At 40.5% G+C, this 15,623-nt stretch overlaps 1 protein-coding gene across 1 annotated transcript in view; it reads left to right on the forward strand.

The window, feature by feature from the left end:
• Nucleotides 1-15,623, forward strand: part of NYAP2 (neuronal tyrosine-phosphorylated phosphoinositide-3-kinase adaptor 2) — a 138,230-nt gene that overhangs the window by 86,144 nt on the left and 36,463 nt on the right. The window contains exon 4 of the mRNA XM_054207377.1: nucleotides 14,617-14,829. Within this exon, the coding sequence (XP_054063352.1) occupies nucleotides 14,617-14,829 (213 nt within the window). The remainder of the gene's footprint in view (nucleotides 1-14,616; nucleotides 14,830-15,623) is intronic.

The following is a 15,623-nucleotide window of genomic DNA, read 5'->3' on the forward strand; positions in this document are numbered from 1 at the left end:
ACTCGACTACATAACATTGCTCAACTACGGCATAGCTGAGTCAATATCAGAGGCTGAAATTCGGAAGCCTATGTCACTCCTAACCCCTGGGTTAATATATTTTCTCTGTTTTTATATAAAGGGATGTCAGCCAAATTCTCCAGCCCTTTTCTGCATTGTAACAATTCATTGCATGCGTTTTGAATGCTATGTTCAGTTAATGAGATAGCTACAGCTTTATAGAAATAATACTGCATAACTGAACTTACTCCTGAACCTTTGAGCCAGAGGTGTATTAGCTTCTCTGTTACAGGTGAGACAGCTGTTTTACTGGAAGCTACCTTTTCTAGTCTGATGACCCATGATATGTATGAGATTAGACAAGGTGATCACAGCAGTCACGTCTTGTTTGACAGTCCTGAAAGCAGATCTGAAATAAAAGACTTAGAGGAGGGAGCAGGGTGAAGTGCCAGAGGAAAAGGAATACAGGGTAAGAGAACACCGGTTTTGAACAGAATGATACTCGCTCACCTCTGGAAGGATATTGCCGTACCACAGTTAGTTGCATTTAGTCAAAGCCTGAAGAAGGCTCTGTCCTTGTCCGTCAGTTACTATCCGTTGAGATATAAGCAAGCTAAGGAGTTGCAGCATCAGAAGTACTTTCTTCAAGTGCTCACTTGTGAGTGCATATTCAGAGCAAGAGCTGTGTACCCCTGCACACATAAAGGTCATGAGCTGTCTGGTCTGCTGGTCTCAAACTCTGCCCTTCACTAAGGGATGGGCCTGTTGGGGTGAGTGTGCAATGTTGTGAGACAACTGAAAATGACTGAAGTGGAAACATGGGGACCACCAGCATCCTTTGGGAACCAAGCTTTTGGGAAAAAAAAAGATTCATTTTGTAGCTGAGTGGTCTTGAGCACTGCTTCAGCCGTACCCGTTGTTGTCTTTCACCAATAATCCTTGGATTCCCTAGTGAAAAGAGGTGGGTATACTAGACTAAATATTTTGATTCAGACCAACTAGCCTGGCCAGCTGGAGCCTCTTACATGTTGAAGCTGACATGTGTTGCCCAATTAACAATCACGGGAAATAATTGGAAAGAAAAATCAGAACATGACAGTGAGGTGATTCAGCTACGCACAGAAAAGGCAGGAAAGCAATGTTTCACCTAGGTTTACTCTAAGTGGGAGTGAGCTGAGAAGCAAAGGTACAAAGAAGAAATATGTGAAAGGAAGGACGGCAGCTCAGTGGCAGCTTGCATGTCGCCAGGTGCTAATCCCTTGCCGTAGCTACACCATCACTGCCCTGTTTTGCATTGCGTGCCAGTAATTCAGTTCTTTCTCAGCACCAAGGGTAATGCCAAGTTTGAGAACTCGTTTTGAATGTATAAATCAGTAGGTACCTGCTTCTTGATTGAAATGCATGCTGTATTGTTTGTTGTCTTGCTTCTTTCACACAAAAGTGAGTATGTCTATTTTAAGGGCATTTAGTCATTCAAGTCACTAATGGGTGGGATGTCCCCTCCATTTTTAAGATGAAGGAATGTCTTTGTTACATACAGTTACTAAAATAGAAAACATGCATTTTGAGATGATATGTAATGGTTTTCCTAATTGGTACCATGACATTGTCTCCTCTTCTAATTCAACAATTTAGGCTCATCAGAAAATCAGGTCCTCCTGGGATTGTGACGGTATACAGAAGCATTGAAGAAGATGTAATTTCATAAATAATTGCTCAGGTTTTTCTGGAAACAGCTGCTGTTTCTGATTGATGTAGATGGATTTATTTATTCCTTCTGTTTATATTACTTGACTGCTTGATAAAATTTCTGGTTAGCAATTTAATCAGCATTTCTAAGCCACTATCCATCATATTTGAGAAGTTGTGGCATGCCGGTGAAGTTCCCACTGACTGGAAAAGGGGAAACATAACCCCCATTTTTAAAAAGGCAAAAAAAAGGAAGACCCAGGGAACTACAGGGCAGTCTCACCTCTGTGCCTGGCAAGATCATAGAGCAGATCCTGGAACCTATGCTAAGGCACATGGAAATAAGGAGGCGATTGGTGACAGCCAACAGCAGTGTTGGTGGATAAGGGAAGAGCAACTGACATAATCTACCTGGAATTGTGCAAAGCATTTGACACTGTCTCACACAACATCCTTGTCTCTAAATTGGAGAGGCGTGGATTTGACGGACAGACCACTCAGTGGATAAGGAACTGGCTGGATGGTTGCACTCAAAAAGTTGCAGTCAATGGTTCGATGTCCAAGTTGCGACTAGTGATGAGTGGCATTCCCGAGGGGTCAGTACTGGGACCGACACTGTTTAACATCTTTGTTGGCAACATGGACAGTGGGATTGAGTGCAACCTCAGCAAGTTTGCTGATGACACCAAGCTGTGTGGTGCAGTTGACAAGCTGAGGGAAGGGATACCATCCAGAGGGACCTGGACGGGCTTGAGAGGTGGGCCTGTGCAAAGCTCATGAAGTTCAACGAGGCCAAGTGCAAGGTCCTGCACATGAGTTGAGGCAATCCCAGGCACAAATACAGACTGGGTGGAGAATGGATTGAGAACAGCCCTGAGGAGAAGGACTTGGGGGTGTTGGTTAGTGAGAAGCTCAACATGAGCCGGCAATGTGCGCTTGTAGCCCAAAAAGCCAACCGTATCCTGGGCTGCATCAAAAAAAAAGAGTGGCCAGCAGGTCGAGGGAAGTGATTCTGCCCCTCTACTCTGCTCTGGTGAGACCCCACCTGGAGTTCTGTGTCCAGCTCTGGAGCCTCCAACATAAGAAGGACATGGACCTGTTGGAGCGGGTGCAGAGGAGGGCCACGAAGATGATCAGAGGGCTGGAGCACCTCTCCTAAGACAGGCTGAGAGAGTTGGGGTGGTTCAGTCTGGAGAAGAGAAGGCTCTGGGGGGACCTTATAGCAGCCTTCCAGTACTTAAAGGGGGCTTGTAAGAAAGGTGGGGAGTGTAATGGTAGGAGAGGTAATGGTTTTAAACTGAAAGAGTGTAGATTTAGATTAGATATTAGGAAGAAATTCTTTACTGTGAGGGCACCTACTTCTCTGTGTCGTGAATAAGCAAAGTAACATGTGCTGCATTTAAGGACATAGATAATGATAACAGGGTTTAAGTGCCATTGATTTTTTTTTTTCTTTTTTTTTTTTTCCCTCCCCTGATCAGAACTTTCTAAACCAGAGAAATATCTTGACCTTTAGGCCAAATCCTCAGCACTCATAAATCACTGCTGCTTATTTGAAATCAGGAGAGATACTCCAGTTTACACCATCTGTGTCTCTGGCTTCAAGAAAATAAATGTGTCCTTTGTGACTAGAACAGCTTGTATTCAAAACGGTGTAGTCATACAGCAGGATGGTGAATGGAAGAGTTTATTGTCTTTTTATTTCAAATAGGACCACAAAATTTATGAGCGTTTTATGGGTGCTCAGCAATAATGGTAAGAAGTGCTTATCTGGTGATGTTTTCTGTGAGCATATATTACCTTCAACTAAACTGCTAAATACAATTTCTTAAAGTTTCTCACTGTTTTTTAGGGAAGGTGGTATCAGTGTAGGGTATCAGGGTCCTCCTTTTGTGAAAGAACTAAGGAAAAAAAAAGGGGGGGTATAGGAATTGAACTACTTTAATGGAATTTAATGGAATGGTGCAGTTTTATTTACGTAGCCTCTACTCAGGAAGCTGGCACAGCAACATTGAATGAAGCCAACCAGGCCAGCAGTGACAGAGGTTTGAGAGGACGTGCCCAGAGCTCAGAGGGCGGCAGCTGTGGCACCCAGGGTGGGTGTCTGTCCCAACCCTGCGCTCTCATCGGTGTCCTCCTCCCTGGGCCTTCTGGATTTGGTAGGGAGCCATGCTTTATTTCTGTCTGCTAGGACAGTGAATGGTTGTATTGAACACAGACACGTTTAAACTTTATACCCTACAGAGCTTGTTAGGGGATTGTCTGATTATCTCTAACCTGCTGTCAGTTTGAAATAATTTATTTGAAAATAATATGGAGCCTCTTGCTGGAGGAAATGTCTAGCATCAGCTTTGGTTTATAGTGCTTTTGTGGAGTGTCTTACTAAAATCCTATCATGTGTTGCGGCAATTGGAGAGTTAGTAGTTTTAAGTAGGAATTCCAGTTCAGATGTGAAAAAGATACCTGTGCACGTTTAGCTATAGGAAAGGGAGAAAGCAAGTCCATGAGAGTGTAGGTCAAACCCATGGCTGGGGACTGTGCTGCATCTTTTTGTGGGTCGGGTTGGCTGACTGGCTGAAGCGATGACTTTCAGGGTGGGACCAACTGGTGCTCCTGCCTTTGGCTTTGGCAGTACAAGGCTTCTTTTTCAAGGCAGCTGCTGTATCTTTCAGAACTTGTCTTTATAACCAAGCACTGGATGCTGAATTGCATTTTTTCTAAGTTAAGAACCAGATTTTCTCTGCATTAGGATTCAAGGGCATTTTTGTTTGTTAAATCCTAAAAGTAAAAGCAGAGACCGTTAGTAGGAAGGCCTACATTGACTGGGTTTGTTTTTAAGCACTATGGTGTTCATAAAGCACTTTGAACCAGATTGGACATGTCCCACAGGTAGGTATATAAAGATAGCACTTAAGTCTGTTCACTTAAACTAAATCACAGGTAAGGAGATCACAGGTATTTTTAGAAAAAATAACCCAAGTCCCCCAGCCCACACCACCACCACCAAGCCAAGGACTGTAAGCTTTAGGAAGGTGAAATACTGTGCAAATTTCAAAGATAGCAGAATGTAAGGGTTTCCCCCAATTTTATTGTGAGTGAAAAAACAGTTTTGCAAACAAAAATCTGCTTTTCTTCCAGAAGCTGGAATATCTACATCATAGCCAGAGGAGCTGCTTGGGATCGTTGTTAAATGAACATGCCAGCTCATGGTCTGAAACCTGATTTCATGATCTCTTGAGCTACTGTCGTTGCATCTTTACAAGAGATGAAGTTTAATTGAATGCCATATCTGTACTTAGAGTGACACACGTAGAAGCTTTGTGACTTTAAGAGAAGTTGGTGGGAACTTCGGGAGGAATAAAGGAAAGAACAAGGTTTCCTCCCTTAATTTTGAAGTCTTCCAAAACTTCTGACTGCTATTTCTCCTCTCGATATTTCTTAAAATGCCTTTACCTTACTGATCTGTGACTCACAATTTCTTGAGCTAAGTGGTTTATATATCCATTTTTAAAAAATGTACTTTTTTTGGCAGTCTGATTTGATTCCTGGCAGAGTGAGCGCAATTCTTAAACCCCATCATTAAAGTGCCACTCCAAAGGTCCTTGAAGTATGAGATAAGATGTAGTTCAGGAGATCCCATTATAAGTTATGGCAAGAGAGGTCCTCTCCTTGTCTTAGGCTGCTGTTCCTTGCAAAACCACCCTGCAAACCAAGGCACTTAGGTATCCAGAATGTACCAGTGAATAATAAAAAGACTAAGAGAAGAATAGTGGATGGCTGCATGATACTCTATGCATTTTTGTCCGTGTATTATCTAACCTATTATAATATTTTGATGAAAAGTTTTAGACTCTTAACTAAGAAAAGATGGATATGCTTCTCCTTAAGTTTTCTCTGGAACTTCCAGGAGTCTACCAGTAACAAGATAAAACAAAGATTTAGAAGCAGCTTTACTGGGTAATATGTGTAACATTGATTCAAATATTGAACCGTGAAACCATAGAGGTGTACAAACATGATACGTATAGATAAGATGAGAAGTACAGGAACATTGAGGAAATAATTGTCAGGATAATAATGCACATTAAAAAATTAGGTTCATTTACATTCAATTTGATGTGAAGGTTCAGATTACTTTTACTCCTCTCAACAGAATTACCCATCCCTAATAATTATTTTTTTTTGTTAAAATAGTAACGTGCAATTAGCACTTTATCTGGTATTGAAGAATGAGTAAGGAGTACTATTGTTCTTGTAACTACTCATCTGAAAAAGTGAAGCTGCATGTTTAATTTTGCTGGAGATGGAAATGACTTTTGTGTGTGTGTGACTTAAATTCATAACTCAAAAAGTACTTTCTTCTAGGAAATCTGTAGCTATTTTACTGCTCAGGTAATGTTTGCGTAATTTATATTTCATTTATATGTGCCGTAACACATACAGAGACACCTGTCCCAGCCACACTAGCTGCTCTGCACACTTGTGAAAGCCTTACGAGCATGGGCATCGGCCGGAGCTGTATAAGGCCATCTGCAATTCTACTTATTTCCTCAGGATCTGAAGTCTGTGCTGCCATGGCTTAACAGTTGCTTAGCTAGCAAGAGCAAAACCTGATCACAAAATGAAACCTCCAATTGGAAATTGGGGAGGGCCTAAGATGATTGACTCTGTTAAAAGGCATGGAGAGACAGAATGACCTATGGGTTTCACTGTCTAATCAGAAGAAACCCTGAGTGTTAACTTGCAGAGCAAATAGTTCCCGGGACCCTGACCCAGCTAGGCTTGGCACACCGGCTGCATAGAAACGCCTGGATGCTTGTGCCTGGCTTTGTAAAACTGAGAGCAAAATTCAGGAAGGGCTAATGTTAAGACAACATCAGGATTTCCTCTTACTGGTAATGTGTTGTGCTAGGAGAGCTGTACAAATGGGACGCTTGTTCTAAGGCAAATTTTCTCATTCATTAATGGAGATAATAAAGAGAAAAGCATTGATAAAAATGTTTTTCATAAAGGTAGTTAAAATACAGATAAAATAGCCAGGAAAGAGTTTATTTTCACTCCAACTTTCTAATTGATTTTTGTAATGTGAAAATATGAGAGTGAGGGTTTCTGTACCCAGTTTTCACAACCAGTGTCCATTACTATCTCTGCATTTTTCTGACTAACAACAGATTCTCATTTACTACTGAATCTGGATGAAGGCATGCATTTTAGAAGAAGTGAAACTGGTAAAACAACGGAAAAACCCTGCGTTCAAACTGCTGATATAGTTCAAAGGCTGTTTTTCAGGAGAAAACTTGACCAAAAAAATCTTGACAAGTTTAATATAGTCAGCAGTTCTCTGAAAGATTGATATTTTTGAAGTGAAGCTTTGAAACTCAAGGTCATGAACTTTCTACAAAAACATTTTTCTTAAAGTGTCTGTATGTTTTAGCTTTTTTGGCTCACCCTTCTCTTCTGTTTTCTTGCCATACTATGCTGGGACATATGTGCAGTGCCCATCAAACCACCATTTCCTCGTCCAGACATGAAGGCTGTATATTTAAGAACTTGAATAACAGAATGAGCGTGCAGTGAAATGAACAGGGTTGGGAAGGAAAGCAATTAAGTAAGAGCAGGAACCATCTTCTCTTTAAATTAAATGCTAGTAACAGCTGGGCAACATTTTACCATCACTGATTTCCACAGTTTAAATGCATGTTTCATTTAACAGTGTTTTCTTTGATCTGTGTTGCGTTTAGGGTGGGCATGGCAGTATATGCTTGTGCTGTATATGCTTGTCACTAAGTAGTCTAAGTCTGGTGTCAGTGATACCAACAGAGGAAAGTGGGGGAGAGAAGAGTTTCAAAAGATGGCCGCATTCAGACTTTTCAAACTACTCATCTTAACTTCTTCTCCTACTTAAATCCTGTTCGTTATGCAGAGAGACATAGACCATGTACATACCCATCTACAGGTATGAAATTTATGTGCACACATTTACTTGTTTGACCGAAAGGTCAGCCTCGATTATCAGCAGGAGATCCGGGTGCACAAACTATGTGAGTTTGCAGCTCACCAGTATCAACCGTGCTATACATTCATATGAATCAGCATAGCTGACTAGCCCCAAATAATAACTGCCGGAAGGAAAACCCTTGCTCTCTTGAAGTCAATGAAAGAATTCCCTATGACTTGCTGTAGTGAGGTTTTTGCCCAAAAAGGCACTGGGAGACACAGAGGCTTCTGTCGAGGTTCTCCAAACTGCAAGTCACCAGTTCCCAACTTTGCCAGCTCTGAAAGGAAACTAAAAGAAAAATATGCAGTGAATATCAGAGAATAAAGTGTTGTGCTTAATTATGTAATTGTGACTGGTCCAAGGCAAATAGCAAACCTATTAATAGAGTGCCAAAAGAACAACCTTTCCAAGAATGCTCTTGGATTTAATGGTGATTGTCCAAGGACATTGTTTTTTATTTGCTTTGGTAATACTTCTACACAATGTGTCTCTTCCAGGTGTGGCCTTTTCAGTCAAAGGATCAGGCTGAGAGGTGAGCTGCAGCAGAATAGGCACACTTGAAAGATCAAGCGCAGTACTGGAAGAAATCATTAAGAAATAATCGTGGCCCTGTTGGAAACAGGATGTATTATATTGTCATAATTTCTGTAATATATGCCAAAATATAATCATCTTGGATCAAATGGGTCTCCTTATGTAAGACTAAAAACAGGTTTTCCTGTATTTCCATCATCAATATACAAGATTTTCCCCCTTAATCTAGAACATCAATGTTAAATGTATGTCTTACCATGCAGCATTTTTAAAACTTCATCTTTTAAGTGACTGATAATGCCATCTGAAGTGTATTGAAACTTAAAGAATTCTGATCTATTATATTTTTTCCAACCAAATTATAATCCTCATAATTTTCATTTAATATTTTTATTCTAAAGCTTTGGATGATCTTTTGGTATAAATCTATCCCTTCTGTTGTTAGTCTTCAATTAATTGCAGTGTGGGCTTTTTCTTTTCCTGTCTTGTTTCTAGCCAGGATTGCCCATTTAGCAGCTTTGGGATAGCCACAGAAAATCAACGCAAAGGCATTTCTTCAGCCCTCTTTCCCCTCTCTTTGCTGTCTGTAGCAGGCAGAGCTGATCTTTGCAATTCTGTAGCAGGCAGATGTGATCTCCACTGGATTCTACTGTATAAACAAAACAAAACAAAGCCCATACTGCTCACAAAAACATGCGCTCAGCGAACACTGAGAAGCATTTCAGCCATGTCTCCTTAGATGTTAGATGGTTTGTGAGACTTTCAGTCTTTCTATTGATTTTGCATGGAACTAGGTCAGAGCTGCTTTTAATTGAACAAGCTGGCTGCTGCAACTCTCACTTAACTGTAAAAAAGGGGTATTAAAAATTGATATGCAAAGCAAACTTCTGCTTAATGAGCAAGCAGATGAAGTCAGAATAGACAAACCACCATAGTTAATAAAGAGGAGGAAATGGCTTTCACTGACAGTATAATACGCTCCTATTTTGGGGGGAAAATGCCTTAAGCCCTGAGCATTAGCTGTTTCTTGCATGTGGTATTAATAGCCTGTTAGTTTTCTTTGGGAGAGGTTGGGATAAATTTACGGCTGTGCAGATCAGACAAACCACCACACATCAAGAAACCATTAAAAGGCAGCTCTAATTTTTAAATGTGTAATAAATGTAAATAAAAATCTGCTGTGCAGAAAGAAGAAACTGTGGGATTCCCTCAAGGTCTTAGTATTGCTCTGCACCTGATGTCTGTGGCAGCGGTCAGTCCGTAGCGGCTGGGTGCGTGCTGCTGTCATGCGGGCAGTGTTTCATGGGACGCTGGTGGAGCTGTGCCTGGCCTTGCCCCTGGTCAGGACCCCGGGTTAGGCACGTCTTGCTGAGCAGGGCTGCTGCCAGCTCGCCGGCTCTGCCCCAGGTACAAGGGTAGGAGCTGAACCGGGACGTGTCTCTGGCAGTTCTGATCAGCACACACATGTGCTGGCTGCAGTCTAACCCCGCGTCTCCACCCCTCCTGATGGCCCGGTGTGTCCTTGGGGATGCTCTGTGCTCCTGCTCCCTCGGCCAGGTCCGTGCCCACCTTGCAGCCGTACGAGGTGAGGTCTGACATGCTGGGGCTGGAGGAGATCGGGAGTTCTGGTTCACATCTAAACCCCGTCTTACTCGGCTTTACACCTGTATGCATATACTGAATTTTAGACCCTGGGAGTAGTACCGTTTGCTTCCCACAGCATGCAAGTTCTGCCTAGAGTGATGTATTATTTATTTAGGTTTATAACAAATACACAGAAAAAAAGAGTAAATGAATAATGCATGGATGATTAGCTTACACATTTCAGCTCACAGCTGAGAGAGATGGCAGAGAGCAAACCTCATTTTAAGTTCCTTAAGACAATGGTTTTTCTTTCTTCCCCCCGAAACCCCAAGCTGTAATAACGGTTCTGCTGTTTATCACTTAGTGTTACACTAAGAAGCCACCAGGACCTGAAATTAATTTGTGCTTAAGAGCAGAGTGGCAGACTGGCCACAGAGTATACATTAATATGAATGATAGCTTTTCAGGTAAAATGTTTTCCATAGCTGTATTTTTCAGTTTGCTTTGCTCCAAGTTCCAGCTGACTCAGTTTGTTTCTCGCTTTCTTTGGCATTTACGAGTTCTCTAGAACGACAACTCCCGTGCCAGCCTTGCCTAGTGTGCAGCTGTTAGGGGACCTTTCATAGAGAAGAAATTGTACAGGTCAATTATTTGTAAAATATGTTCTTTCTAAGATATTTTATCCACCATCTTATTCTTGAGATGGAAAAGCCTGAGATTCAGGTGAAATAAATAAGAAAAATGCATATCTTTGAATATTGAAATACAATGACACCTGGAAGTGCTTGAAACATTTCAACGCCTTTATGGCAGTTCAACCAACTGTATCCATAAATATTTAAAGTAGTGAATTATTTCTTGAAATTTACATTTTTATGTACTATTTTGGCTTACGAATTATTGAACAATAAAAATGCTTTCCATAATAATTTCAGCTTTCAAAATACAGCACTTGACTGTGAAAAGATTTGCCTGTGGCCATCATATGATTGAGTGAGCTCCCAGCATAACGCTGAGCTTCAGTGTCTCCTAACTCCAAATTAAGGTTTCTAACAGCATAAGGTAACTTAGATCCCATCTGTGTTTCTGCACTTCTCAAATAAATAAAAAAATCTGTGTAGCAGCTACTGTTACCTTTCAGCAGAACGTATATATGACTGGTTAGAGTTCATGTTTTCAGTATGGGATCAATGTGGATAAAGTGACCATGTAAATCGTGCTGTAGCTTTTATAAAGGGTTGCCCTGTTTAAAATATACTGGTTTGATTTTCAGTCCATGATAAGGTCACCACCCCATAAGTAACCATGGCTGGCAGCTACACGTGTGTTCTGCTTTCTGCCAGTGCCTCGTGCCTGACTGCAGGGGCGAAAACATGGAGCAACAAACGTGCTTTTATGAGACATAATAATTTGTGCCACTGAGCTTGCTCCGTGGAGCTGCGGTTGCAGCAGGGACTAGTTGACAGTATAAAAACATCCAAGCGACTGGGAGAGTCAACAAAAGGTCCCAGTAATGCGCCATGACCTGGGAGGGGAGCATTCTGCATTTCTGGAGCTGTCACAGGCACAGTAGAACTGAGGTACTCTTTCAGTCAAGCAAAAACTAGCACAGTGATTTTTCTTTATAATTGAATTTGTGCATGATTCCCATTGAGATTTATTAAGGAAGCTGAAATTATTCTAAAACCCTCCCCAAAATATTTGAGCAAAGGCAAGGCATTAATTTTTTTTCCCCATTTTTTATGTATTTGCAAGTGATCAGGAAAGTAATATTACAGAAAACTATATAAAACACTGACATGTTGTTTTTCTGACTGTGTATCAATGCTACTGATAGTGATCACCAAATAATAATGATTCGGGCTCTGTGATGGGTTGCATGACGTTATAATCTGACTCAATCTGCTTTTCATTTTTAGGATATATTACTTTTCAGATAAACTGAGAACTGAAAATCACCAAGAAAGGATAGTGGAATGTAAATTTACGAAGTCTAGACAGCCAGCTGAAAACTGATTTTCTACACCTTATAAAGAAGTAGACTGTAAGCCAAATCTTTATTTAGTCTGAATTTCCATAGTTTCCAGCTGGTTGCAGAGAACTGCTGTGCTTTGATTCAGCCGATAATAAAACTAATGCACAAAGCATTTTTATCAGGCAACAAGTACAAATGCTTCTCTGAAGTGGATAAATCCTTAGCTCCACACTCAACCAGAGTGTTTCCACTAAGAGCTGACTGCACGAGCTTGTGAAATTTCAAGGGGTGGTGTTCAAGTAGTGTCAATGAGGCACACACAGAGAAGGTTTTCACTAAGGTAATCACAGCATTTCCAGGAGCAGCTGAATGACATAGTAAATTAAATCTATTGAATGATGCATCAAGTTGGCGGGGCACTTGCAGGGCCGGAATGGGACTCTCTTAAAGCGCATTCTATTCTTCTGGCTTTCTCTTTGTTTTGCTGGAAAGGAAGAACTGCAATCTAGAGAGAATCCTGTATTGGTGGGGAAAAGGAGTGTGTGCATTTCCAAAGAATTTTGAAACTTTGTTTGTATCTTTCCTTTTCCCAGATAAGAAGTATTTTAAAGAAGAGAATGTTATTGGTGTAAAGGAAAAATTCAGATATGATTGTAGGTATCTGTTATGTGAAAAAGTACATAATTTTTTTTGATAGATCAATGCTCAGAAAAAATAAAAGAGTCTATTTGTTGATAACTGAAACGGTTCAAATCTAGTCGTAATTTGGGCTCTACATCTCTTTGCACAGCTCTTTGTATTAGCAAGTCTCCCTATGCAGTCACAGGCAGAAGTGTGTTACAGACATTTCGTAGCAAAGGTCCCTGAAAGGCAGGTGTCATGTTCTATTGATACAGACTGCTATTCAACCTTGTACTCTGCTGGGGTTACCAACTAGGAAAAACAAACAGTTTAGATTTTCATTACAGTGTCTTTTTGCAAACACTGAAGTAGGTAAGTGACCTAAAAGTTCAAGGAAGACATTTAATTTTTGAAGGTCTTTGTCACATAAAATGTCACTGACTCCTATTTACGAGACTTGCCAAACTGGGGCTGTTTTATTATTTTCTCATGGAGTGTTACTACTGTGAGCAGTTTAAAAAAATCTTGAAGTTGTGGTATGATATCTTTAACATTAATTTTTACTATTTACTGATAGTAATTCATGAAATACACTAATGATTACATATTGCACTGCATATGCAGTTAGATACTTTTACATGTGTCCTATATGACATTTCATTGAGAGATCTTCAAGCTGACTGTGTTGTTGCTCGTCAAGTTTATCTGCAGACTGGAACGTCAAAGAACTCGAAACAACGCGAGAGTTTGTTACTGTTGTGCATAGGTGGGGTCTCTGCCGTACCATATGGGTATCTACTATTGCATCTTCATTGTTTGCTGTAGCAAGGGTAAATGGTGTGGGGGTTTTTGAGCCACAGACAAATTAAAGCAGTTTGAATGTGGTTCTTTTTTTGTGACTGTATCATCAGAGTGGCAATTCCTGTTGGATAGTCCCAGTTCCTGGCCATGGGGATAACTGGGAGAAAAAGTGGCTGCTGAGAGAAGTTTTGCTGTTGCATCTCTGGCAGTCCTGTGCAGCCAGGCCACTGCCATCCCACACGGGTCCCCTGGGCAGCTGTTCTCATTTCCTGCCTGCGAAGGGCTCCTGGCGTTTTCCCTTTGTTTGGCTCTCCCAAATCTTGTAATGTCCCTTGTAGCCACAAGGGCTCAAGGGAAGATTGTCCATTGCTATCAAATGTGAATCCCAAGACTGTAGATACATATAGAAATTAAGGTACATCAGGGGTTTGATTTATAAACCTGAATGACTAGAACTGAGTGTCACGTAAGGATTTCTTTGCGCTTAAATATGAGGTATAAAATCACAAACTCAAAGGGATGTTTATTTTTTTTTTTTGCTAAAAGGAGGCAAATTGTTCAGCAAGCTTTGAATAACTAACTAGCAGAGTAATTAGCTGTTACAACTAAAAACAATCTAATGTTCCTTCTGTATCTGGTTTTTCATGTGAATTTTTCCCAGCTACAGATGGAAAAGATCAGGAATGAATTGTTTCTCCATTGCGTTGCTCAGCCTGCAAGAAAAGAAATGAGGGTCTCAAGAAAAGAACAGAAAATCACCAGCCATGAAGAAAGCAGATATCACTGCTTCACTTGAAAAATCATTCAATTGTTTTTGGAATTTCTCCTCCTTATATTGATTCGTGGTGTTGTAAGCAGAAAGTAATTTTATGACTCCAAGGATTTTCCAACCAAGTGAAATTTTATTCTCTAGGTTATTGTGCTGGGCACACCCAAAATATTAATGCTGGACAGTTTCGTGGATTCTGTGCTTTTATATTAGAACTTTTGAGGAGGACAGATATGTTCTTGTACAATATTGCCTTAGGAGAGAGCTTCCTTAGAAAGTGCCTGAAGAAGAACTTGTTCCCAATGAAATGACAGCTGAAAAGAGTTCAAGTATTTCCATAAATTGTTAATAAAAGCATAATTTGGTAGAATACCATTTTCAAAAACATTTTCCTGGCATAAAAAAGTTGTAACAGAAGAGTTACATTTTATCCATCTGCTACATTGTGTATGGTTTTAATAATTAAGAAGTGTATTGAAACCTACATAAACTGTAGGTTTTAGGCCTAGATAGTAAAATTTTGATATAGATTGCCCTTAAAAGATTTATGATTAGTACATATGGAATATTGAGCAAAAGATTGTTATATGATATGGGTAATTAGCAGATACTCTGTAACTAAATGTGCATTTGTATATTTTGTAGAACCACTAGATGAGCTGAAGATCAGAAGTCACAGCACTGAACCACTACCAAAGCTGGAAAACAAAGAGAGGGGAGGCCATCATGGGACAGCTTCCTCCAGGGAGCCAGGGAAAGCTCAGGAATGGGATGGAACGCCAGGTCCACCTGTGGTGTCCAGCAGGCTGGGGAGATCCTCTGTCAGTCCAACCATGTTGGCGGGAAGCAACAGCTCAGGTATGTCAAGTAGCAGAGCAGGGAAGATCTTATGAATCTCCTTGTGAGCTGAAGGATGTCTAAAGATATGCAGATATAGGTAACCATCAGGATTCTTCAGACGTCCAAATATCTTCCAGAATCTGCCCTGCTGCACTAATAAGCATTGTGCTGTCTGCCTGTGCTCTGTACTGGAACAGGATTGGCATGGTGACAGGTACTATAAGCAGGTAAACATGCCATTCATCTGTTTTAAAAGAAGTAAGGAATTCCACTTGACATTGAAAAGGGACACTCTGGCAGACACCCCCAGGATGGCACCTCACAGAGAAGTTCATAAATTCAGATACCACACGCAGTAACAAAAACACACTGTGCAGAAACAAGGCTGTCGTATTACTATGCGCAGTGAGTGGACACAGGCAGCCTTTGCTTTATGCTTGTACATACATTTCTAGAAAAGTGACTATGGATTTCAGAAGTCTCAAATTCTCTCTATATAAAATAGTGAATTTCCAAAAACCATGAAAAATAATGCAGCTTTGTTTATAAATTGAATAAGACAAACAGAACTGATACATGAATGCATATCTCTAGACAGATAAGTCTAGCTCTGGCATAAGGACTTCCTTGTTACTGTTTGACATTTGACAGTTCACTTAAAAGAGTAACTTCATTGTTTATTGGTTGGATTGTGAAAAATATCCGCTTTAAAAACAGTTGGCATGTATAGTACTGGAGCCTCATGGTCAATGTTCAGTAAGCATAAGACCATGAATGAGCTATTCAAACAAAAAATTATTCCTGCACAAGAG

This window comes from Rissa tridactyla, chromosome 6 (assembly GCF_028500815.1).
Source record: "Rissa tridactyla isolate bRisTri1 chromosome 6, bRisTri1.patW.cur.20221130, whole genome shotgun sequence".
NCBI classification, from domain to species: domain Eukaryota; kingdom Metazoa; phylum Chordata; class Aves; order Charadriiformes; family Laridae; genus Rissa; species Rissa tridactyla.